The following is a 25965-nucleotide window of genomic DNA, read 5'->3' on the forward strand; positions in this document are numbered from 1 at the left end:
AAGATTAAATAAAGACATGAAGTCGAGAGTGAGATGAGCGAACATCACTGAACCTGTCAATCTGTCTGCGTGATCAACAGAGCTGCAACTAACCATTAACCTCTCAGTTTTTTCTTTGATTAATCAATTAATCAGATGAAAAATCCCCCAACATTCTGCCCAGTGTTGTCCTCCAAACAATGAGGAATATGAAGGCTATAAAGACAAATACAGTGAACGTATCTGTGTAATTTGTGCTATACATTACATGGAAAATAGGGTTTAAAACATTACATTTCAAAACAAATGATTGCTTACCAGTTTAAAGTATAAGTTAAAATCACTCATTTGAAAATGATTAAAACAAAAGCACAGACTAAATATTAACTTGTACGAGGAGTACATACACAATCATCTAAACATAGTAATTATATTACATTTACATCACATTCTCAGTGTATAATCAAACTGATTATTGATTATCTTCATTATGGTTTTCTATGAGTTGTTGCAGCTGCAGGTCTTCCATCATTTCAGCAGCACTATCACATCTGAATGAAGAGACAGACAGCAGATCACACAACCAAACGAGAGGAAAATCCTCTTTCTGTCATCATTTACTCTCCCTCATGATGTCTTTCTTCTGTCAAACACAAAAGAAGATCACTGACTTTCTCTGTACAGACAAAAGCAGTTGAATCTTTCTTCAAAATATCTTCTATGTTCCACAGAAGGGACGTTTTATTTTTGTGTGAGCATTCCCTTTCAGTCAATGAGAGTGACAGGAGATCATGTGACGGCACATCTGACTGACAATTGGTCAGTCGCTCGGTTTCACTCAGTCAAACACACGGCAGCCGACAGACAGCAGCTGCGCTCATTCATTCAGCTGAGAGAGCCACTCCAACACAGACACTCCATTCATGAAGACCACTGATACAGGCCACATTCACCAACACCAGTCCACACTGGGAAACAAGCTCAAACTCCCATCAGACCAGTCTGCCAATTAAAACTACCCATCAGACCAGTCCGCCAATCAAAACTGCCCATCAGACCAGTCCAACAACAAAACTACCCATCAGACCAGTCCGCCAATCAAAACTGCCCATCAGACCAGTCTGACAATTAAAACTACCCATCATTTAGTCCACCAATCAAAACTACCCATCATTTAGTCCACCAATCAAAACTGCCATTTAGACCAGTCCGCCAATCAAAACTACCCATCATTTAGTCCACCAATCAAAACTACCCATCATTTAGTCCACCAATCAAAACTACCCATCATTTAGTCCACCAATCAAAACTACCCATCAGACCAGTCTGACAATCAAAACTACCCATCAGACCAGTCTGACAATCAAAACTACCCATCATGCCAGTCCGCCAATCAAAACTACCCATCATTTAGTCCGCAAATCAAAACTACCCATCAGACCAGTCTGACAATCAAAACTACCCATCATTTAGTCCAACAATCAAAACTACCCATCATGCCAGTCCGCCAATTAAAACTACCCATCATTTAGTCCGCCAATCAAAACTACCCATCATGCCAGTCCGCCAATCAAAACTACCCATCATGCCAGTCCGCCAATTAAAACTACCCATCATTTAGTCCGCCAATCAAAACTACCCATCATGCCAGTCCGCCAATCAAAACTACCCATCAGACCAGTCTGACAATCAAAACTACCCATCATGCCAGTCCGCCAATCAAAACTACCCATCATTTAGTCCGCAAATCAAAACTACCCATCAGACCAGTCTGACAATCAAAACTACCCATCATTTAGTCCAACAATCAAAACTACCCATCATGCCAGTCCGCCAATTAAAACTACCCATCATTTAGTCCGACAATCAAAACTACCCATCATGCCAGTCCGCCAATCAAAACTACCCATCATTTAGTCCGACAATCAAAACTACCCATCAGACATCATGCCAGTAAACTGCCCATCAGACCAGTCCGCCAATCAAAACTGCCCATCAGACCAGTCCAACAACAAAACTACCCATCAGACCAGTCCGCCAATCAAAACTGCCCATCATGCCCATCAGACCAGTCCGCCAATCAAAATTTTGTATAAGAATAGTAAGTGCCCATTAGACCAGTCCACCAATCAAAACTGCCCATCAGACCAGTCATTTAATCAAAACTACCCATCATGCCAGTACACCAATCAAAACTACCCATCATTTAGTCCGCAAATCAAAATTACCCATCAGACCAGTCTGACAATCAAAACTACCCATCAGACCAGTCCACCAATCAAAACTACCCATCATTTAGTCCGCAAATCAAAATTACCCATCAGACCAGTCTGACAATCAAAACTACCCATCAGACCAGTCCACCAATCAAAACTACCCATCATTTAGTCCGCAAATCAAAATTACCCATCAGACCAGTCTGACAATCAAAACTACCCATCATTTAGTCTGCAAATCAAAATTACCCATCAGACCAGTCTGACAATCAAAACTACCCATCATTTAGTCCGCAAATCAAAACTACCCATCAGACCAGTCCACCAATCAAAACTACCCATCAGACCAGTCCGACAATCAAAACTACCCATCATTTAGTCCGCAAATCAAAATTACCCATCAGACCAGTCCACCAATCAAAACTACCCATCATTTAGTCTGCAAATCAAAATTACCCATCAGACCAGTCTGACAATCAAAACTACCCATCATGCCAGTCCACCAATCAAAACTACCCATCATTTAGTCCGCAAATCAAAATTACCCATCAGACCAGTCCACCAATCAAAACTACCCATCATTTAGTCTGCAAATCAAAATTACCCATCAGACCAGTCTGCAAATCAAAATTACCCATCAGACCAGTCCACCAATCAAAACTACCCATCAGTCCAGACCGACAATCAAAACTACCCTTCAGACCAGCCCAACAATCAAAACTGCTAGGGATGCAACGATAAATGGATTTGTGGATCGATTCTGTGACTTTCTGAATGCTTTCGACTTTCTGAAAAAAAAAATCGCGATTCTCTCTGGAACCAATTATGAGCTTAGTTTTTAACAGCAGATGGTGCTCTAAGCTAGTTATTAACCACACAGCTCATGAAGAAGAGTGCTTGTGCATTCGGCTGAGTAATGTAAGTGGTTAGATGTACTTGCACCTCGGCTTTTATGTTTTTATGACAAAAGATTAATGTAAACACAGCCCACTGTGAACACTTGTAATTCGCTTCAAACTTTTCAAACTTTATGATTTATTATTTTAGGTTCAAGTGGTGTGTAAGGACTGGAAGCAAGCAAAGTACGGCTGTTTCTAAAGTAAGCCGTGCCATCTACTGTTAAAAACTAAGCTCATAATCGGTTCAAGAGAGAATCACAAATGAATTCTGAAAATCTATTCACGAATCGATTTATTGTCACACCCCCACAAACTAACCATCAGACCAGTCCAACAATAAAAACTACCCATCAGACCAGTCCAATCAAATTACTCATCATATGATATGGGGTCAGTAAATTTTATGTTTTAAAGAAAATAATACTTTTATTCATTTAGGATGCAGAAGATTGATCAGAAGTGACAGTAAAACATTTATAATGTGACAAAAGGTTTCTATTTCAAATAAATGCTGTTCTTTTCAACTTCCTATTCATCTATGAATCCTGAAAAATAAAACGTATAACAGTTTTCAGAGGAATATTGTGCAGCACAACTGTTTTCAACATTGATAATAATCGACAAGAGCAGCAAATCAGTATACTAGAATGATTTCTGAAGATCATGTGACACTGAAGACTGGAGTAATGATGCTGAAAATACAGCTGCACATCACAGAAATACATTACAGATTAACAGATATTCACAGCTATGTGAATATGGGGGAAGTCGTGGCCTAATGGTTAGAGAGTCGGACTCGCAATCCAAGGGTTGTGAGTTTGAGTCTCGGGCCGGCAGGAATTGTAGGTGGGGGGAGTGCATGTACAGTGCTCTCTCCACCCTCAATAACACGACTGAGGTGCTCTTGAGCAAGGCACCGAACCCCCAACTGCTCCCCGGGCGCCGCAGCATAAATGGCTGCCCACTGCTCCGGGTGTGTGTTCACGGTGTGTGTGTGTACTTTGGATGGGTTAAAAGCAGAGCACGAATTCCGAGTATGCTTGGCTTTTAACGTCTGTTACTGGTTTGTTTTGTGGGTTTTTGTTTAGTTAGGATATTTTTTTAATTTTTATAATATTTTAATTTTTTAATGTATTTTTTATATTATAATTGTAGTTTTGTTTTTTTGATGTGTTTTTTGTCAAATAAATGAAAAACAAACAAACACACAAAAAAAATCATTAATCAATGATCAGCCTGCATGTGCTCAGAAACAGATTGAATCAAAAATCAGGGCTCCAGACTAACATTTGTGAGCGGTGGCACCGGCGCTTTGGGTGATGGTGTTGTGTGGAAGTATTAAAAATAAAGATAATTTAATCATAAAATTACTATTGTTTTGCAATAGTAACAAAACTACTTATTTATTTCTTGGTAAAGTACATTTGACAGTAAAGCACCAGTCTGAGTTGGCAAGCACACAAAATCTATTAAGAACAATAAAATGCAGAATCAAATTTTTATATTCTACTCTTATTAAATGTACCATTATTCTTCTATAGTATTATACTGTATTATACTTCAGTGATTATAAAAGGAGCGCTCTGTGATTCTGTTGCAAATTAAAGCAAAGTTTGTGTTTTTTCAAGGCACTCTGTGACTTTTCTTACTTCATACGCAAACAATGCACAAAACTTTTGACAAATTTTATTTTCTTGCTGATTTGATATTTTATAATAATGATTTTATAATATCAAAATATAATGCAAAAAAGTGGAAATGAAGGACTAATAAGCCAATAAGTGCTCCTCTGCTGCCATCTGCTTGTTATTGTGATAATTTGATGTCTTTTTTTTTTTTATATTTTAAACAGGCTTATTGTTTGTTTGCCAAATATTGTTTGTATATTTTTGTCATTCCATTAAAAAAGAACACTTAAATTGGATCCTTTTAAGAGGTTTTTAGAAACAGTTGTGTGAGATACTTGAAAGTCACTGAAAAGTGCTTGAATTTCTCGATGAACTGAGCATCAGCCACACAAACACACACATATCTCTAAACGAGTGCTGGTGATATGCTGGTACCGTATGATGAATAACACACAAACACAGCACTCAGATGCTTCAAACAGCACAACAGGAAGTCTGGGAGAATAACTGCAAAAGCACAGCGTTGAGGATGTTCAGGGAAGCAGGCCTCAAACTCACAAAACATCACTAAATGAGCAGCACGAGCAACGCTGTGCATTTGAGCGTTTATCTGGACGCTCGTCAGCTCAGAGAACATCAGCCAGAAGACTCGGGTCAGACGAGGTGATGATTAAGAGCAGAAGCGCAGGTGTGCGAGCGCATCACTGTTTATGTAAGGGGAATCTAACACAGCCTGGCCTTCACATCCAGCACAACACACAGCAAACGCACAGAAACGCCTCAGGCAGACGAGCGCCAGAGCACAATACATGCAGGATAAAGAGAGCCGCGGTGGAGGATGGGCTACTTACATGAGGACTCGGTGCCAAACATGGCTGATCCAGGAGCTGTGATGGAGAAAGAGAGAGAGGGGAGACGGGGGTGGGGTGAGCGGCTACACAGCAGGGGTCATCAACGCACAATGCAACCAACCGCGCCAGATGCTGATCCTCCTGCTGCATTAAAGCTGCGGCCGTCAGCAGCCTCTCCAGCTCCAGCGCCGCGTGCGTCTGTCCGACCCGATCCGATCCGATCCGGAGCGCTGCAGACCAGAGCCAGTGTTCAGGTCAAGACAAAAGCTCAGCAAACACTCAGTGACGTCACGAGCCGAGAAACAGCGAGCAAACGACCAGCGGCTGACAGACTGATGGTGATGATGGAGAGAGGAGGACGAGGAACCGACCAATCACAGCGCGCGCACACACTGACACTGACACACACGCACACATACACACAAACTGACACACATGAACACACACTGACACCCACACGCAAACACACACACACACACACACACACACACACACACACACACACACACGCACGCAAACACACACACACACACACACACACGCACACACTGACACAGACACACACGCAAACACACACACACACACTGACACACACTGACACAGACACACACTGACACAGACACAGACACAGACGCACACACACACACACACTGACACAGACGCACACACACACACACACACACACACACACACACACACACTGACACACAAACACACACTGACACACACACACACACACACAGTGACACACACTGATACACAGACACACACTCACACACGCGCGCAAACACACACACGCCCAAACACACACTGACACACACACACACATACACTGACAAAAACAGACACGCACACATACACACAAACTGACACACACGCAAACACACACACTGACACAGACACACTAACAAACATGCAAACACACACACACTGACACAAACACATACGCACACAGACACACAAACTGATACACACACAGACACACACGCACCCATACACTGACACGCACACACTGATACACACGCAAACACACACGTACACACACGCACGCGCAAACACACACACAGACACACACACACTGACACACACATGCACATATACTGACCCACACACTGACACACATGCAAACACGCACGCACACACACACACACACTCTGACACACACACACACACACTGACACACACACATGCACACACACACACTGACACACACACACATGCACACACACACTGACACACACTGATACACACGTACACACAAACACACACATACACTGATACACACGCACACAAACACACACACGCAAACACACACACACACACACACACACTGACACTCACGCAAACACATACGTACACACACACACATGCGCAAACACACACACGTGCAAACACACACTGACACACACACATACACTGATACACACGCACACAAACACACACACACACAAACACATACACACTGACACACACACACACTGACACACACGCACGCACACACACACACACGCACGCACACATACACACACTGACACTCACACACACGCACGCACACACACACACACACACACACACACACACACACGCACGCACGCACACACACACACATAAACACACACACACACACATACACTGATACACACGCACACAAACACACACACTGACACTCACACACACACACACACACACACTGACACACACACTAGGTCATCCACCTTCCTTAGGACACGCACGCACACATACACACACTGACACTCACACACACGCACGCACACACACACGCACGCACACACGCACGCACGCACACACACACACATACACACACTGACACGCACACACACTGACACGCATGCACACACACGCACACATACACACACTGACACTCACACACACTCACTCACTCACACACACACACGCACTCACACACACGCACGCACACACACAGACACGCACACACACACACTGACACTCACACACACACTCACACACACACACTCACACACACACACTGACTCTCACACCACACACACACAGACGCACACACACACACTGACACTCACACACACACACACACTCACTGACACTCACACACTCAAACACTGACACTCACACACACACACACACACACACACACTGAAACTCTCACACACACACACACACACACACTGACACTCACACACACACTCACACACACGCACACACACACTGACACTCACACACACACAGACGCACACACACACACTGACACGCACACACACACACTGACACTCACACACACACTGACACTCACACACACTCACACACACACACACGCACGCACACACACACACACGCACACACACACACACACACTCACACACACACACTCACACACACGCACACACACACTGACACTCACACACACACACACTCACACGCAGACACACACGCACACACACACACACTGACACACACAGACGCACACACACACACTGACACTCACACACACACTCACACACACGCACACACACACTGACACTCACACACACACACACTCACACGCAGACACACACGCACACACACACACACTGACACGCACGCACGCACACACACTGACACTCACACAAGAAGAGATTAACTGAATCCACACTAAAGCGGGGGGGGTATTCCATAAAGCAGGTTCTGAGACACACAGGTATGTTTGAGGATAAGAGAGCAGATAACCTCAGCTTTCAGTTCCTAAACCGGAGGTTACTTTCAGGGTAGGTTAGTAACCATAGCAACTTGCTCTCTGAAGATCACCTTCTGTTCCAGTGTTAGTTCACTTCACTGACGAGCCTTCAGATAGCGCACAACAAGATATAATATTACAATAACTAATATAGCCTATTACATGTATATGTATGATATGGTAGTGATGAAGCGCTAATATAAGTAACAAATACGGTAATTATTCTAATATGGTTATTATTTATTTTATTGACATATATAACAGTTATCTGTATAAATTATAAAACACTGACAAGCTAATGTTTACTTTATTATATTATATATATTTATTAATTCAATTTTATAATATCATCTCACACATGGATCGGCATTTTCTATAATCAAAATAAATATCTGATATGACTTAATATATAACTAGCATCAAACAAACAATATAATTCACATTCTGAAGGATTAAAGATTAAATGGAAAAAAATAAAATTGGTTGCACAGCCATCAGTTAGGTGGCGCTATGAACGAATCATGTAATCGACCACTGAACAAAAGAAGAAGAAAGAAACAGTGTCTGTTTCCATAGTGACTCGTCGCTCTGTTGAGAATGTCTCGAGTCTTAACCAGGAACGCTCTCTGACTCCCGGACGCGGTTTGGAGCCACATACCTGGAGCAAGGTTTGGGTTTAATCAAGCGAGAGTTCAGGGTTTAGTTCACGCTCAGTTAACCCTGCTTTCTGGAACACACCCCAGAAACATGAGGGGCAAGACAAACACACACACTTCACCAGCATTAACACTATTATAAAGACAACACCATCTCTCCAGTGACTCGCCTCATCAGCCTGTCCATGCTATTTTATCTGGGTTTGAAAGCAACAAAGCGGTGCTAAAACTACAATGTTTTAAATCTCCATCTATGTTCAGGTGACCTGTTCACTGGTGATGCATGTTAGTTTGTTCCTGATGCATTATTAAGTTATTAACCCATGTTAAATCCTGCACGCTCATTCCTGGAGTGTCCATAATAAAGAAATTAATCCAGTCGCTCTTGATGTTCACCACCAAGTTCATAACAAGATCTGTTTCACATTTATTACAGATTATTGATTCACAAGTACTATGCTCTTATGAAGTTGCACTGCATGAGATTTTATAACTAACCTCGACTAGTCATAAAACGGTCTGATGATGACGTCTGCAGCACACAGCTGGAGATCTTCAAATATTAATAACACCTGAAGCAGAAACAATAGTAATCGATGATGCCAAAGTACTCAAGCTTTTCTTCTCAATAATCTATTTATTTTAATTAGTTTTTATTTCCTCATTATGGTATCACAATGGCTTTCTGCCACCCCTAAACATCAAAACTTTAAATAAAACATAACAGAAAGGTGCGATAGATAAATGAATCGGTCAGGAGTGTAAGCTAGTACTTCAACTCATTAATATGAGCACATTTCACTATGTGAAGAATCAATCATCTGTTTGACATGCTCACTGTATTAATATTATTATAATGTACTCCCACACCGGTGTGTCTATCTTCAGTCCACACAAAGTCAACCTCATATGCTTTGGTTCCCAACATTCTTCAACATCTCTTCTTTTACAGAAGAAAGGAAGTCTGGGGAGATTTTAAAGATCATTTGAACACAGCAGACAAAACCAAACCCATCCTGCTGGAGTCTCACTTCTGCTCAGATCTGACTCATTTCACTTCTCAGTTACTCAGATGGGTCACTTCATGTCCATGCCAGACTAAAGCAGCACACTTAAACTACAACAGCTGAATAATAATCAATAATAATAATAATAATAATAACAATAATAACACGAGGTCTGTACTGACACGTGTCGTCTTGTTATTCAGGAACTCGGTTGATCTGTTCGATCTTTAAACTTATTAATAAACGATGTATAAAAATACAGCGGGAGAAAGACACTTATTAACGCTCATAAACACTTGATTAATCGCAGATATTCGTGTTCATCACTTTACATGCACAGTTAGCATTGCTAACACACAACACCACGTTCAAAAAGTTCAGAAAGCGCGAGAGAGAGAATATAATGAGACAGATAACGAGCAGCAGTGCGTGTTTTATCTGTTTTCGCTCGTTCATCATGTTTAGCTCTCACCTGCAGTCTGATGAGGATCGCTCGATCAACGTGGCGCGACAGAAAACAGCAGCAAAGAAGAAAGAAAGACAGCAGACATGACACACGGTGAAGACACGCCCACTCACGATAGACCCCGCCCCATTAACACGGGCCCCGCCCTTTAGTATGACGAGAGCGCCGCCCACTGGTGAAGATCGTTCTTTCTGAAATGATCATGTTGTTTTATTGTTTATATATCTAGTGACTGGGGATTACAGTGTTTTGAATACAGTGTTTTTATACAAATAAGGCAATGTGGTTGAGATTAGTCTGAACCTTTTTTATTATTTTGTCAAATTTGTCAAAGAACAGTAACTGCAGGAGGCGTTTTATCTTAAAGTGGCGTTTCTTTACTCACCAAAAGAGAATCAAATGGCTTTTAAACACTGTTTTTGTCTGTTTGAATCAGTAAACAGGTATTCAAAATTGCAAACTCAAAACCTATGGAAACAGTCTGAGGTGACTTCTCTTTATTTTTTTTAATCAATATAATTATTTGATTTTTAATTAAATATTATTCAAATTCAATGTGTTCGTCCCTGTGTCCATATTGTATCACGTGGTTCAATAAGAAAGTCCAGTAAGTCTTGGACAGATCTGGTTAACTCATTAAATGTAATCTGGATTATGTAATCGATCTCAAACGATTTAACACTACAAGCACACACAAATCAGACAAGCTTCTTGACTTAATTTACACAGTTGTACTGCAGACAACATTCTGGTAAAACCCCTACATATCTCTGACCATTTCTTCATTACATTTAGACTACATTTTGTTACCTGTGTCCCACCAACACCTATTCCGGTTACTTTTAAACTAAACCTACGCTCCCTGTCCCCCTCCCATCTTTCCTCCGTAGTATCCTCCTCTCTTCACTCACCGACCCATCTCTCATCTCTCGATGTGAATACAGCAACGGACACTTTATGCTCCTCTTTAACCTCTTGTCTAGATGATATATGTCCTCTCTCCACCAAGCCAGCACGGGCTGCTCCTTCTAACTCCTGGTTATCTGATGTTCTTCATGAGGCCCTGGTCATTTCTAGGCTGGACTACTGCAATGTTCTTCTGACTGGACTTCCATCAAGCACAATCAAACCTCTACAAATGATTCAGAATGCAGCGGCATGACTGGTCTTCAACGAGCCCAAAAGAGGCCATGTTACACCTCTCTTTATCTTCTTGCACTGGCTACCGGTTGCGGCTCACATCAAGTTCAAGACATTGATGCTTGCATATAGAACAGCCACAGGCTCAGCACCTGTCTACTTCCACTCACTACTAGAATCTACATCCCCTCCAGAAGTCTACGATCCGCTAGTGAGTGACGCCTCGGTGTACCATCACAGAGAGGCTCAAAATCACTTTCCAGAACATTCTCCTTCACCATTCCTGGCTGGTGGAGTGATCTTCCCACCCCTATCCGGAATGATGAATCCCTGACAATTTTCATGTGACAGCTGAAAACTAATCTCTTTCGAAGCTACTTGACTTGAAAAAAAAAAAAACTTGTCTTTCTCTTTATTTATTCCTTCTCTTTCTAGCTTGTACTTATTTGAACAATGTCTAAAACTTGGTATTACAAGCACTTCCTGTGTCTGTTTTCCTCTTTAAGAAGAATCGCTTTATATATCCCCCAATCGTAAGTCGCTTTGTATAAAAACATCTGCAAAATGACTAAATGTAAATGTAATCGGATTCCAAAAATTAAGTAGCCTACTTGTAATTAGATTAAATTGCATTTTAAAATACTCATAATCAGACTACAGTTACTTTTTTATTGATTACAAGATTACATATTATTCACACAATAGCAATAAATTATTCATAATTTATTGATTCCCCCTGATTCCTTTTTGTTATTTTTTCTAAAATAGCCTACTGCTTATATACAGTCAGAAAGTCTGTCAGTTTCGCACAAACACCAGTCATTAGTCAGGGGCATATCATCACACAGAAAACTGCATTAGAGCACTGGATTTACAGAATCATTTCAGTTCCAAGAAGTGCTCTCTCAATATTTCAACATTGCATCACCTACTGATGAACACATCCATGTTTATTTGTATTATCACTCAGTAGGTTATTTAACCATTTATTACTGTGTCTTTGGAATCTTTCACCTAATATATTAATTTCAATTTCCCCCTGAGATTTTAAGGTAGTAAGTTAATAATTAAGTAACACATTTGCATGTTTACGATGTCACATTTTTTATCATGTAATGTAACAAATTAAGCTTTGGTAGGACTACTTACACACAGTTCTACTTTAGTGTCAGGTCATTTTGATTAGTTTGATATTATTATTTTTTTTAACTAAAAAATAAATATAAATTTTACACAAAGGTCACGAAAATAGAACTAAAATGATTCAGACGGGACAGACAGTCTCTAGTTAGAAAGGACTCGGACTATAACGAGCTTCACCTTGAAATACCGAAAAGCGTCTACATGTATGCATGCAATATTTACATAAAGCAAATAAACCAAAATCACGACTCTTATGATAACTGAAAACATAACGCCTCCTCAGTCCCCGAGAGCACAGGCTGCAGCGCTCGCATCTTCTGGGATTCGTGGATGGCGTCGTGACGTCAGCACGTCCCGAGCTCTCGCGAGCGCAGGAAATTGGAGCAGCGACAAACTCTCGCTGTAAATTTTGTTTTAACTCTTTTTTTCGTCATTATTTGTTGTTTTTCGACCTCAAACCGGCCGACGGAAGACTTTTCTTGCGGATAGTGTCGTCTGAAGGGCGCTTTGTGCTTTTAAAGTGGTCGATTCGTACTTTTATCCCGGTGTTTTTCCTCATGGATTAGATGGTGACGCGTCAGAATAATTGACTCTAATAAACGCGTTTCCTTAATTTATATTTTGATAGTACAACACGTCATCAAACGTCGGCTTTAAGTGTTTGTTTTGAAGGCTAAATTGTTTTATTCCTGCGCTTGCATGAGGATCATTTTGATTCCTCTTACTTTAGCTGCTAATGCTAACTAGCGCAGGCCGCTATTGGAGTTTATTTATATATAACATTTTGGTATTTATATGATTTATATTTATATTTGGGTGTGTGAATGGCAGTGGGAATCTGACGGGGGTCTTTGATTGATCAGTGATGTCTTCTCCATCACTTTAGACTCAGATCTCTAGTAATGAGTGATGCTCTCATTCATTATAAAGGCCTCGCTTATTTCCTTTATTTGTTTCGTTTATTCTTCGTCAGATAATTTAAAAAAGTGATTCCTGACTCATTTTACTCATCTCGTAAAGTTTAATGGCTTGACGAATAATTTGCGTCATAGTTGATATTTTAAATGTGTTAGCTGTGATTGAACTGGACACAGTAGAGAAGAGGAGAAACAAACCCTGCTGAGAATCAAGGTAAATAAACACCTGTACTGATCTGATCTTCTGTCTGTCACTGATCTGATCTTCTGTCTGTCACTGATCTGATCTTCTCTCTGTCACTGATCTGATCTTCTCTCTGTCACTGATCTGATCTTCTGTCTGTCACTGATCTGATCTTCTCTCTGTTAGTGTCTGATCTTCTATCTGTCACTGATCTGATCTTATATCTGTTACGTGTCTGATCTTCTCTCTGTCACTGATCTGATCTTCTGTCTGTCACTGATCTGATCTTCTGTCTGTCACTGATCTGATCTTCTCTCTGTCACTGATCTGATCTTCTCTCTGTCACTGATCTGATCTTCTGTCTGTCACTGATCTGATCTTCTCTCTGTCACTGATCTGATCTTCTCTCTGTCACTGATCTGATCTTCTCTCTGTCACTGATCTGATCTTCTCTCTGTCACTGATCTGATCTTCTGTCTGTCACTGATCTGATCTTCTCTCTGTCACTGATCTGATCTTCTCTCTGTCACTGATCTGATCTTTTATCTGTTACGTGTCTGATCTTCTCTCTGCCACTGATCTGATCTTCTGTCTGTCACTGATCTGATCTTCTCTCTGTCACTGATCTGATCTTCTCTCTGTCACTGATCTGATCTTCTCTCTGTCACTGATCTGATCTTCTGTCTGTCACTGATCTGATCTTCTCTCTGTCACTGATCTGATCTTCTCTCTGTCACTGATCTGATCTTCTCTCTGTCATGATCTGATCTTCTCTCTGTCACTGATCTGATCTTCTGTCTGTCACTGATCTGATCTTCTCTCTGTCACTGATCTGATCTTCTCTCTGTCACTGATCTGATCTTATATCTGTTACGTGTCTGATCTTCTCTCTGCCACTGATCTGATCTTCTCTCTGTCACTGATCTGATCTTCTCTCTGTCACTGATCTGATCTTCTCTCTGTCACTGATCTGATCTTATATCTGTTACGTGTCTGATCTTCTCTCTGCCACTGATCTGATCTTCTGTCTGTCACTGATCTGATCTTCTCTCTGTCACTGATCTGATCTTATATCTGTTACGTGTCTGATCTTCTCTCTGCCACTGATCTGATCTTCTCTCTGTCACTGATCTGATCTTCTCTCTGTCACTGATCTGATCTTCTCTCTGTCACTGATCTGATCTTATATCTGTTACGTGTCTGATCTTCTCTCTGTCACTGATCTGATCTTCTGTCTGTCACTGATCTGATCTTATATCTGTTACGTGTCTGATCTTCTCTCTGTCACTGATCTGATCTTCTGTCTGTCACTGATCTGATCTTCTCTCTGTCACTGATCTGATCTTCTCTCTGTCACTGATCTGATCTTCTCTCTGTCACTGATCTGATCTTATATCTGTTACGTGTCTGATCTTCTCTCTGCCCACTGATCTGATCTTCTATCTGTCACTGATCTGATCTTCTCTCTGTCACTGATCTGATCTTATATCTGTTACGTGTCTGATCTTCTCTCTGCCACTGATCTGATCTTCTGTCTGTCACTGATGTGATCTTCTCTCTGTCACTGATCTGATCTTCTCTCTGTCACTGATCTGATCTTCTATCTGTCACTGATCTGATCTTATATCTGTTACGTGTCTGATCTTCTCTCTGCCACTGATCTGATCTTCTCTCTGTCACTGATCTGATCTTATATCTGTTACGTGTCTGATCTTCTGTCTGATCTTCTATCTGTTACCAATCTGATCTTATATCTGTTACGTGTCTGATCTTCTCTCTGTCACTGATCTGATCTTCTGTCTGTCACTGATCTGATCTTATATCTGTTACGTGTCTGATCTTCTATCTGTCACTGATCTGATCTTATATCTGTTACGTGTCTGATCTTCTGTCTGATCTTCTATCTGTTACCAATCTGATCTTATATCTGTTACGTGTCTGATCTTCTCTCTGTCACTGATCTGATCTTATATCTGTTACGTGTCTGATCTTCTCTCTGTCACTGATCTGATCTTCTCTCTGTCACTGATCTGATCTTATATCTGTTACGTGTCTGATCTTCTGTCTGATCTTCTATCTGTTACCAATCTGATCTTATATCTGTTACGTGTCTGATCTTCTATCTGTCACTGATCTGATCTTCTATCTGTCACTGATCTGATCTTATATCTGTTACGTGTCTGATCTTCTATCTGTCACTGATCTGATCTTCTATCTGTTACTGATCTGATCTTATCTGTTACGTGTCTGATCTTCTATCTGTCACTGTCTGATCTTCTATCTGTCTGTCTGATCTATATCTGTTCTGTCTGATCTTCTATCTGCCCACTGTCTGATCTTCTATCTGTTACTGTCTGATCTTCTATCTGTTACGTGATCTGATCTTCTATCTGATCTTCTATCTGTTACTCTCTGATCTTATATCTGTTCTGTTACGTGTCTGATCTGTTCTGGATCTTCTGTCTGTTACCAATCTGATCTTATATCTGTTCGTGTCTGATCTTCTATCTGTCACTGTCTGATCTTATATCTGTTACGTGTCTGATCTTCTCTCTGATCTGATCTTCTCTCTGTCACTGATCTGATCTTATATCTGTTACGTGTCTGATCTTCTCTCTGTCACTGATCTGATCTTATATCTGTTACGTGTCTGATCTTCTATCTGTTACGTGTCTGATCTTCTATCTGTCACTGATCTGATCTTCTATCTGTTACGTGTCTGATCTTATATCTGTTACGTGTCTGATCTTCTATCTGTCACTGATCTGATCTTATATCTGTTACGTGTCTGATCTTCTGTCTGATCTTCTATCTGTTACCAATCTGATCTTATATCTGTTACGTGTCTGATCTTCTATCTGTTACGTGTCTGATCTTAGTCTGTTACTGATCTGATCTTATATCTGTTACGTGTCTGATCTTATATCTGTTACGTGTCTGATCTTATATCTGTTACGTGTCTGATCTTATATCTGTTACGTGTCTGATCTTAGTCTGTTACTGATCTGATCTTATATCTGTTACGTGTCTGATCTTAGTCTGTTACTGATCTGATCTTATATCTGTTACGTGTCTGATCTTATATCTGTTACGTGTCTGATCTTATATCTGTTTTATATCTGTTACGTGTCTGATCTTATATCTGTTATGTGTCTGATCTTATATCTGTTACGTGTCTGATCTTATATCTGTTACGTGTCTGATCTTAGTCTGTTACTGATCTGATACTCTGTCTGTTCGTTAAATGTTATTATTCCACTACTTTGTTGAATGGCCACATTAATTACATCACTTTACCAGATTATTTCTGTTATTTCAGAGTTATTTAATTCTTCCTAACAGCAACTACAGCAAAAAAATCATAATAAAAACAAAGTGGGCAATTAAATTTATTTTTTATTTTTTATTACTGTCCTGTCTCGCTCGCTCACTCTCTCTGTCCAGGAACTTTACAGGCTCTGAGAAGTCAGTAACACAGTCTTCAGAGAGTCTTTGTAACTAGTAAAGTCTAGTCCAGAGCGTCTGGTCTGTCAGTGTGGTAACACTGTGCTGTGTGTCTGTGTGTAGATGATGTGCGAGGTGATGCCCACCATCAGCGAGGCGGAGGTCGGCAGTAACGGAGGCGCTCTGGGCCCCGGCTCTCCCGTGCAGACGGACTCTGAGGGCCACTTTGAGTCTCTGATGGTGTCTATGCTGGAGGAGAGAGACCGACTGCTGGACACGCTCCGAGAGACGCAGGAGAACCTGTGTGTGACGCAGAGCAAACTGCACGAGATCAGCCACGAGAGAGACTCGCTGCAGAGACAGCTCAACAGCGCCCTGCCGCAGGTAACCGCTGGCTCATCTGTGTCTGTCAGGAGCCGCTCACACCAACAGCAGAAGCCCACCGTCTGTTTTATCATCTATACAGTCGCATGAAATTACAGCAGCGAGAAACACAATTCTACTGATAAAACACTTCTGAAAAATAGCAGAAGTCACAGAGTGAGCTGCTTCAGCACCTGAGTGACCCAAAAGCTTGATATGAAGTGCTTCAGACTAACTCAAGCAGATTGTGACAAGTGTTATCTGTCACAGCACTTCAATTAAAAAGGGCTTCTGCTCCTTCAATAACCAGATCTTCCCACAGTATAACTGACATTACAGTGTGTGGTTCCACTGAGTGCTGCTTGAGTTGATGGATCACTGTGCGCCACTTTAAGCAGAATCCTGTTTTCTTGTGTTTCACACACTGAAGAGTTTGCTGCTCTTACGAAGGAAGTGAATATGTGTCGAGAGCAGCTGCTGGAGCGAGAGGAGGAGATCGCTGAGCTGAAAGCAGAGAGAAACAACACACGCGTGAGTTCTCACACACATTTATTCACATGCACAAATTTGTTTGTTTTTGTTATTTATTTAGTTTATACATTATTTTTTTTTTTTTTATACTAGCGATACAGTCAAACATCATCAGTCATTAATGGCACTGAGATTAGCCTCACCGTCACAGTAATGGACCTTTCTCACATTTCTGGCTTCCTCAACAGTGGAAGTCGTCGTAGTTGGGTAAACCTCTATAGCAGCGAATGGGAGACTCCCACAGATGTATTTTTTGCAAAACTCCATGATGGTGTTTTCACGATTTTCAAAAAGATGAAAAAATAGAGAGAGAGATGGATAATGGCAGTCAGAGGAGAACAATGACAAATTCACCGTCACTCTCATAGACACGGCCTCAGCAGCGGCACTTCTGTGTATATAATACAGTGTAGTGTTATAAATGTACATGCATAGATTTTATAAAAATATGAAAACATAAAAATGAGGATTTTTGGAGGATTTTAAGGCTGATATGATGATAAGTGTGATTTGTTTGGATGCGCAGTGTTTCTCCTGTGGTTTGGTGTGAGTCTGAGCGTGATCTGTGTTGTGTGGGATCTCAGTTGTTGCTGGAGCATCTGGAGTGTCTGGTGTCTCGTCACGAGCGGTCTCTGAGGATGACCGTAGTCAAGCGTCAGGCTCAGTCTCCCGCCGGCGTCTCCAGTGAGGTGGAGGTGCTCAAAGCACTCAAATCTCTCTTCGAGCACCACAAAGCCCTGGATGAGAAGGTACTGGCATCAGGAAGCTCACGCGTGTGCCGCGGGCGTGTTTGGGGTGTGCTTTATGTGTGGTGTGTTTGTTGTGATCAGGTGAGAGAGCGTCTGCGTGTGGCTCTGGAGAGATGCAGCATGCTGGAGGAGCAGCTCACAGCCGCTCATAAAGAGGTGAGGCCAGACCGAGAGCAGACAGTGTTACAGTGAGGACAGCGATGGGTTAATGCTTGTCTCTGGCTCCTTGTAGCTGGTGTTCCTGAAGGAGCAGGGCAGTCTGAAGAGGGTGATGATTGATGGGTCAGCAGAAGTGAACCACAGCTCTGATGCAGCACCGAACACTAATGGCAAGGTAAACCCCACACGACTTACATTCTCAAAGAGACACGATGAGAGTAGCGGATATGAATCGAGTGCTTTAATCTGAAGTCTTCTGAACAGACATAATCGCTGATTTAATTTAGGCTTGTATTCACATATAAACACAATCATACATAGAGCCTCTATAAGAGCCGGCTCTTTCCAACACGACCTGAACAGCTGCAAAATAATGCTGCTTTGTTTCATTTTGTGATGTGCAGCTGTATTTTCAGCATCATTACTCCAGTCTTCAGTGTCACATGATCTTCAGAAATCATTCATAAATCATGATTTATTATCAATGTTGGAAACAGTGTTTTTAGGAAACTGTGATACTTTTTTCAGGATTCTTTGATGATAAAGTTTTGCTGCAAAATAGAAACTTTTCATATAAGTCTTTACTGTCACTTTTTTTTCTTATCAGTTTATTATGAATGAAAGTTAAATTCTTTCAAAAAAGAAAGCAATTGTACTCTTCCCAAATTGATATATCAAATTTCTTTGAAGTTAATGGCTTTCTTTCTTTTTCTTTCGACATGAGAAAAGAAGTGTTTTTTTATGGTTTTTTCATGAAATGATTCACCAGAAAGCGTTCTTTCAGTTTCACGAGGTCTTCACATTCCAGAGTAAAGCATGGTGTGTGTGTTCACAGCAGCGCTTGTCAGACGTCTCTATGGGTGCAGAGGAGGATTGTGGGAAGGACGGGGAGCTGCAGGAGGCCATGGACAGACAGAGTAAGGAGCTCCTGCACCTGAAGGAGCGCGTGGCGTCTCTCTGCAGCCGCGTCACTGAGCTGGAGGAGGATCTGGACACGGCCCGTAAAGACCTCATCAGGTCCGAGGACATCAACAGCCGCCTGCAGAGAGACTTACGAGAGGTACGACAGCAGAGCCTCCGTCCAGAGGAGCGCATCGAACGACGCAGTTTATGACCTCGTGTTTCTGTCGTTTCTCTCAGTCTGTGGCTCAGAAGGAGGACATGGAGGAGAGGATCACCACGCTAGAGAAGCGCTACCTAGCGGCTCAGAGAGAAGCCACGTCTGTGCACGACCTCAACGACAAACTGGAGAACGAGATCGCCAACAAGGACTCGCTGGTCTGCCAGGTCTGTGTTACTTAGAAAACAGATCATTGTCACTGCGTGCTGTTACATGTATTCACTCAGTTACCCACCAACCAGCTGAAGAGCAGCAGTGTGTGACACACCTGTGTGTGTGTGTGTGTGTGACCTGTGTGTGTGTGTGTGTGTGTGTGTGTGTGTGTGTGTGTGTGTGACCTGGCCTGTGTGTGTGTGTGTGACCTGTGTGTGTGTGTGACCTGTGTGTGTGTGTGTGTGTGTGTGCGCGTGACCTGTGTGTGTGCGCGTGACCTGTGTGTGTGCGCGTGACCTGTGTGTGTGCGTGTGACCTGTGTGTGTGTGTGTGTGTGTGTGTGCGCTTTGCGACCGTGTGTGACCTGTGTGTGTGTGTGTGTGTGTGTGTGTGTTTTTTTTTTTTTGTGTGTGTGTGTGTGTGTGACCTGTGTGTGTGTGTGTGTGTGTGCGCGCGTGACCTGTGTAACACCTGTGTGTGTGTGTGTGTGTGTGTGTGCGTGCGTGCGTGCAGGTGGAGGAGAAGAGCCGGCAGCTGCAGGAGCGTCTGGAGCTGGCGGAGCAGAAGCTGCAGCAGACCATGCGTAAGGCCGAGACGCTGCCGGAGGTGGAGGCAGAGCTGGCTCAGAGGGTCGTGGCCCTCACTAAGGTACGGCTCACACACACACACACACACACACACACACACACACACACACACACACACACACACACACACACACACACACACACACACACTGTCGTCCTCCCTGGAACACCATTCAGAGGACGCAAGCAGCTGTTTGTTTTCTTTATTTGAGCACTGATTAATGATAAGAATGTTACAGTGACAGTGTTGTCGTCTTGTTTTTGTTTAGGGTGCACATCACGAAACTGTTTAGATCTATTTTTCATGTAAAATAGGACACACACATTCCCTCGTGTCTGGCTTCACAAAACAACTGTCATTTGTGTTTGGATTCACAAATTATCTCTTTTCAGTTTTCTTTTTGTAACTTTTTTATAATTTCATAACACCTGCATGTGATCTGAGTGTTTAACATGTGGGTTTATTTGTAAATGTTGTGCGTTAAATGAAAGAGTTTTGAATCGGCGTTGAGTTTGTTTGTTCACTGGAGTCAGCAGTCTGCAGTAGAACAGCGTGAACGTCTTCAAGAGTACATGGACTGTGTGCACAGTTATGTCCAGGTGGTTTTAATTAGTTTTAATGCTGATCTGTGCATGGAAAAACACTTCTCAAAGCGTCTTCTGTGTGTGCGCAGTATTCAACAGAATATGATTTTCACCAAACTCAGCCAGCAACCTGCAGGTTTGTTTGAACCTCAGATGACCAGCTGTAATGACCGATCAAGTGAAAGGCTGAGAGATTTCATCATAACTGAGTGTGAGTGTGTTCGGCGGTCTGTGTGTTCCTCACAGGGAGCTGTAGTGAGTTGGTGAATCACAGTAGTAGTTTATTTGGTGAAATGTGTGAGATGGACACAGATGTAGGAGGAGCATCAGCACAGATGCAGAGTAATGAAGCCGCTGCAGTGTTTTCACCGTCCTGTCGTCTGCTGCCGTTTCTCCTTTTTAATCGTGTGTCATGACTGTTCATAGAGCTCCGCTCTTCCTTGTTGACCACAGCTCTGTCTGTCTGTGTCTCTCTCTCTCTCTCTCTCTCTCTCTCTCTCCTGTGTGTGTGTGTGTAGCGCTCTGCGTGCGGTGTCTCTCAGGACAGTCGCTCACAGATGAAGGTACCCCAGCTCGCGCTGTCGTTCTGACTCGGGATGGATGTTTTCTAGTCAAGTACTTGAGTCAAAGAATCAGTTCCCAATGACTGTGATGTGAACGCCACATTTAGTTGGTGAACACTTTAAAAGTAGTCTGTTTCAGCATCTTAACCTGCTAACAGAAACAGTGCAGAAACAGCTAAATGTACACTACTCGTGTTGGTTGTGCAGCGAGTACTCGACTAGTTGCTTGTGCTCATCCCTGATTCGTTCTGATGATGGTCATGTGACTGTGATCTGGCGTCTGTCAGGAGTCCATCATTCCATCCGTGTGAACCCAACACCGTCGAGATCTTTCACGCGTCGCTCTGTCTTCACTAACTCCAGACGCTTGTCTTCTGTCGCAGCATGATGAACCGCTCTGTCTTTCTCTTGGGTTGCTGTAGTTTCTCACGTGTGTGTCTCTCGCAGGCGGAGGAGCGTCACGGGAACGTGGAGGAGCGTCTCAGACAGATGGAGGCTCAGCTGGAGGAGAAGAACCAGGAGCTGCTCAGGGTGAGGGATCTTCAGACCAGTGTACGGACACACTGTAGCAGCTGCTTTATTCTGATGTGATGTTCTTAGGCCCGTCAGCGAGAGAAGATGAACGAAGAGCACAACAAGCGTCTGTCGGAGACGGTGGACAAACTGCTGTCCGAGTCCAACGAGAGGCTGCAGCTGCACCTGAAGGAGCGCATGTCTGCGCTGGAGGACAAGGTGCGAGCTGCACACGTGTCACACATCTCTACTGCTCAACACAAATACAGTCAGGGCCAAACACCGAGCGCTCCTGATCGTAGTTGATCCGTACGGACCAGACCCCACGGTTCGGCACGCATGTGATCCACAGATTAACAGAAAATGTGACCATAATAGAGTGAAAGTTTATCATTTGTTCTGTTGTATTTATCTATGGTAGAAATTAGTTTATTGTTATTTTTTCCTGACTTCACTTGTCTTTAATCTTGTTTGAATCGTTCTGAATGAGTTTCTGCTATCTCTGTATTAAATATTCTGATATATCAGCCATCAAAACAATCCATGTCCGTTGACCTCTACACGCCTCTGTTTGACTCCGTGTGTGTGTGTGTGTGTGTGTGTGTGTGTGTGACGCAGAACGCTCTGATCCGGGATCTGGAGCACACCAAGAAGCTGATAGAAGAGGCTCATCATGAGAAGGTCAGTGTGTGCCGCCCATCCTCTCGTGATCCGCTGTGATTTGTTTGCTCACGAGTGTGGATCTGTGACCGCAGGAGCAGCTGCTCATCCAGATCGAGACCATGAGGACCGAACACGAGCGCGGCCGCAGCAGGAGCAACTCTCTGCTGCATCATGGGTAACTGCAGGACTCTCTTGAGGATCCTCCTCCTCCGGCTCTGTGCTTTGTGCTGATGTTGGCTTTATACCCCGCAGGCGCTCTCACGCGAGCGGCACGCCGGACTTCAGGTTCCCGGTGTCCGTGTCCTCAGCGATGGACAGTCACTGCAGCGGCGCGCTGGTGCTCAGACGACCGCAGAAGGGCCGAGTGTCTGCGCTGCGGGACGAGCCCTTGAAGGTGAACACCCTGTCACACACTAAACACACACTTCTGTACCCTGAGCATCTGATATATAAGTCTTATCCAGACAGAAAACACATCTGCAGTTCAGATGGTGATGTATTCACGGTGGAGTTCAGTCACATATAAACACATGTGTATATAAACACGACTAGCATGGGCTTGGAATATTAATACATTCATAGCAGTCATAGTTTAGTATCTCTGGGATACTGTTGTAGTTTTTATTAATATGTTGCTTTTCATTATATTTTATATTTTCCCTTTCCACGTTTTATTTATATTGGATTTTTTGTTTTCTTTTTCATTTTTTTGTATAGTTATATTTTTGTTTCGTTTTCCTTATTTTAGTACATCAAATTAAACTAATTTAAAATGAGAAATGTTGCCTTGCTGATTTTTTTTTTATTTTGTTTGGTTTTTTTTATTTAATTATTTTTTTTTTTTTTTTTTTTTTTGGTTTTTTTTTTAGTTAAATTAAATGTGTGTGTTATTTTTCATATTTGATTTAATGAACTAATAATAATAGAATACTTTTTTATATCCTGTTTTATTTGATTTGTTTTGCTTATTATTGTAGTTTTATTATTTTTGTAATAAGGTATTTTTACAAATACTTTTTTATATCCTGTTTTGTGTGTGTGTTTTTTCTTTGTGTGTGTGTGTGTGTGTGTGGTCAGGTGCAGACGCTGGACGAGCAGGAGTGGGACCGTCTGCAGCAGGCTAGTGTTCTGGCTAGCGTGGCTCATGCGTTCGAGAGTGACATGGACGTGTCAGACGTGGAGGACGACAGAGAGACGGTCTTCAGCTCCATGGACCTCCTGTCTCCTGCTGGACAGGCAGACGCTCAGACGCTCGCCCTGATGCTGCAGGACCAGCTGGACGCCATTAACAACGAGATACGGTAACACACTTCCCACAATCCCTCACTGCTCTCGCTGACGACTGGGTTTGGAGTCATACTGACCTGGGCTGCCACAGCATGAGCTTTAAACCGTACTGGTGCAGTATCATCTGTCAGCACTGTACAGGACACACACACACACGCGCAGAGAGAGAGAGATGGATGCATGCCACAGGAATGTTATTCAAGCGAAATATGACATGATCGGTTTAAACATTTTTTTGTTTGTTGTTTTATGTTTTGAAGTCAATATAACCGACAGCATTCTGTGACAATAGCATCTCTGATGTCTCATTAACTGGTCTGTGGATGAACTGAATATTACTAAATGTAAAAAACAAAGCAGATTTTCTGACATGTATTATTTTTCATTAGATGTCATCAAGGCAAAAACAGCAGCTATACCAGCAAAAGCTCCACTGATGCCATCATTATGAGTGTTTTGTTTTTGTTTGTTTGAATATGAGAATCAGTTTGTATTGTTGAAAATAAGTGAATGTGATTGGCTGCTTGAAACCATTCTTCCTAATAACTGAGATGTCAGAGTCATGAAACGCTGAGATTTCCAGACGCTGTGTGCTGATGTGACGTGTGTGTGTGTGTGTGTGTGTGTGTGTGTGTGTGTGTGTGTGTGTGTGTGCGGCTGCAGGATGATCCAGGAGGAGAAGGAGAGCACCGCGCTGAGAGCCGAGGAGATCGAGAGCCGTGTGGGCAGCGGAGATGATCTGGACAGCCGCTTCCGCTCCATGACGTCCTTCCAGCCCTCCTTCCACAGCTCCTCTCCGCCCGGATCCGGTCACTCCACGCCCCGCCGGCCCTCACACAGCCCCAGCAGAGAGATGGACCGCATGGGGGTCATGACCCTGGTGAGCCGTGTGCTCCGAGAGCGCTGTGACGTACTGGAAGCGTGTGTGTGTGTCGAGCGTTGTGTAGTAATGAGTGTGTGTGTGTGTGTGTGTGTGGAGCGTTGTGTAGTAATGAGTGTGTGTGTGTGTAGGGTGGGTGATATATCGCATGCAAATTGTCACACGCATTTGTCAGTAAATCTGGTTCCGTGATTACCGCTAAATCGCCATCACCTGCTTTCAAATAGAGCGCATTTAATCTTTTTAAATTTAAGCGATTCATCTGTGTAGTGACGAAATGCGCGTGACAATTGCATGCGATATATCACCCAGCGCGTGACAATTGTGTATGTCTCTTGTGTGTGTCGAGCGTTGTGTAGTAATGAGTGTGTGTGTGTGTGTGTGTGTGTGTGTGTGTGTGTGTGTCGAGCGTTGTGTAGTAATGAGTTTGTGTGTGTGTGTGTGTGTGTGTGTGTGTTAGTAATGAGTGTGTGTGTGTGTGTGTCGACCGTTGTGTAGTAATGAGTGTGTGTGTGTGTGTGTGTGTGTGTGTCGAGCGTTGTGTAGTAATGAGTGTGTGTGTTGAGCGTTGT

At 42.7% G+C, this 25965-nt stretch overlaps 2 protein-coding genes across 2 annotated transcripts in view; one reads left to right on the forward strand and one right to left on the reverse strand.

Moving 5' to 3' along the window:
* The window catches only part of LOC109085652 (suppressor of tumorigenicity 7 protein homolog), an 18214-nt gene extending 7640 nt beyond the window's left edge, over positions 1 to 10574 (reverse strand). Inside the window, exons 1-2 of the mRNA XM_042774803.1 lie at positions 10419 to 10574; positions 5574 to 5803 (exon numbers count right to left, since the gene is read on the reverse strand). Of these exons, the coding sequence (XP_042630737.1) occupies positions 5574 to 5595 (22 nt within the window). The 5' untranslated portion in view covers positions 5596 to 5803; positions 10419 to 10574. The remainder of the gene's footprint in view (positions 1 to 5573; positions 5804 to 10418) is intronic.
* Positions 10575 to 12990: 2416 nt separating this feature from the next.
* ppfia1 (PTPRF interacting protein alpha 1) overlaps positions 12991 to 25965 on the forward strand; it is a 31970-nt gene continuing 18995 nt past the window's right edge. The window contains exons 1-16 of the mRNA XM_042774804.1: positions 12991 to 13826; positions 17364 to 17624; positions 18033 to 18134; positions 18719 to 18883; positions 18965 to 19039; positions 19116 to 19217; positions 19878 to 20102; positions 20183 to 20329; positions 20829 to 20963; positions 22498 to 22581; positions 22651 to 22782; positions 23182 to 23244; positions 23319 to 23401; positions 23479 to 23620; positions 24304 to 24527; positions 25177 to 25393. Of these exons, the coding sequence (XP_042630738.1) occupies positions 17364 to 17624; positions 18033 to 18134; positions 18719 to 18883; positions 18965 to 19039; positions 19116 to 19217; positions 19878 to 20102; positions 20183 to 20329; positions 20829 to 20963; positions 22498 to 22581; positions 22651 to 22782; positions 23182 to 23244; positions 23319 to 23401; positions 23479 to 23620; positions 24304 to 24527; positions 25177 to 25393 (2157 nt within the window). The 5' untranslated portion in view covers positions 12991 to 13826. The remainder of the gene's footprint in view (positions 13827 to 17363; positions 17625 to 18032; positions 18135 to 18718; positions 18884 to 18964; positions 19040 to 19115; positions 19218 to 19877; positions 20103 to 20182; positions 20330 to 20828; positions 20964 to 22497; positions 22582 to 22650; positions 22783 to 23181; positions 23245 to 23318; positions 23402 to 23478; positions 23621 to 24303; positions 24528 to 25176; positions 25394 to 25965) is intronic.

Source organism: Cyprinus carpio, chromosome A18 (assembly GCF_018340385.1).
Source record: "Cyprinus carpio isolate SPL01 chromosome A18, ASM1834038v1, whole genome shotgun sequence".
In the NCBI taxonomy this organism is placed as follows: domain Eukaryota; kingdom Metazoa; phylum Chordata; class Actinopteri; order Cypriniformes; family Cyprinidae; genus Cyprinus; species Cyprinus carpio.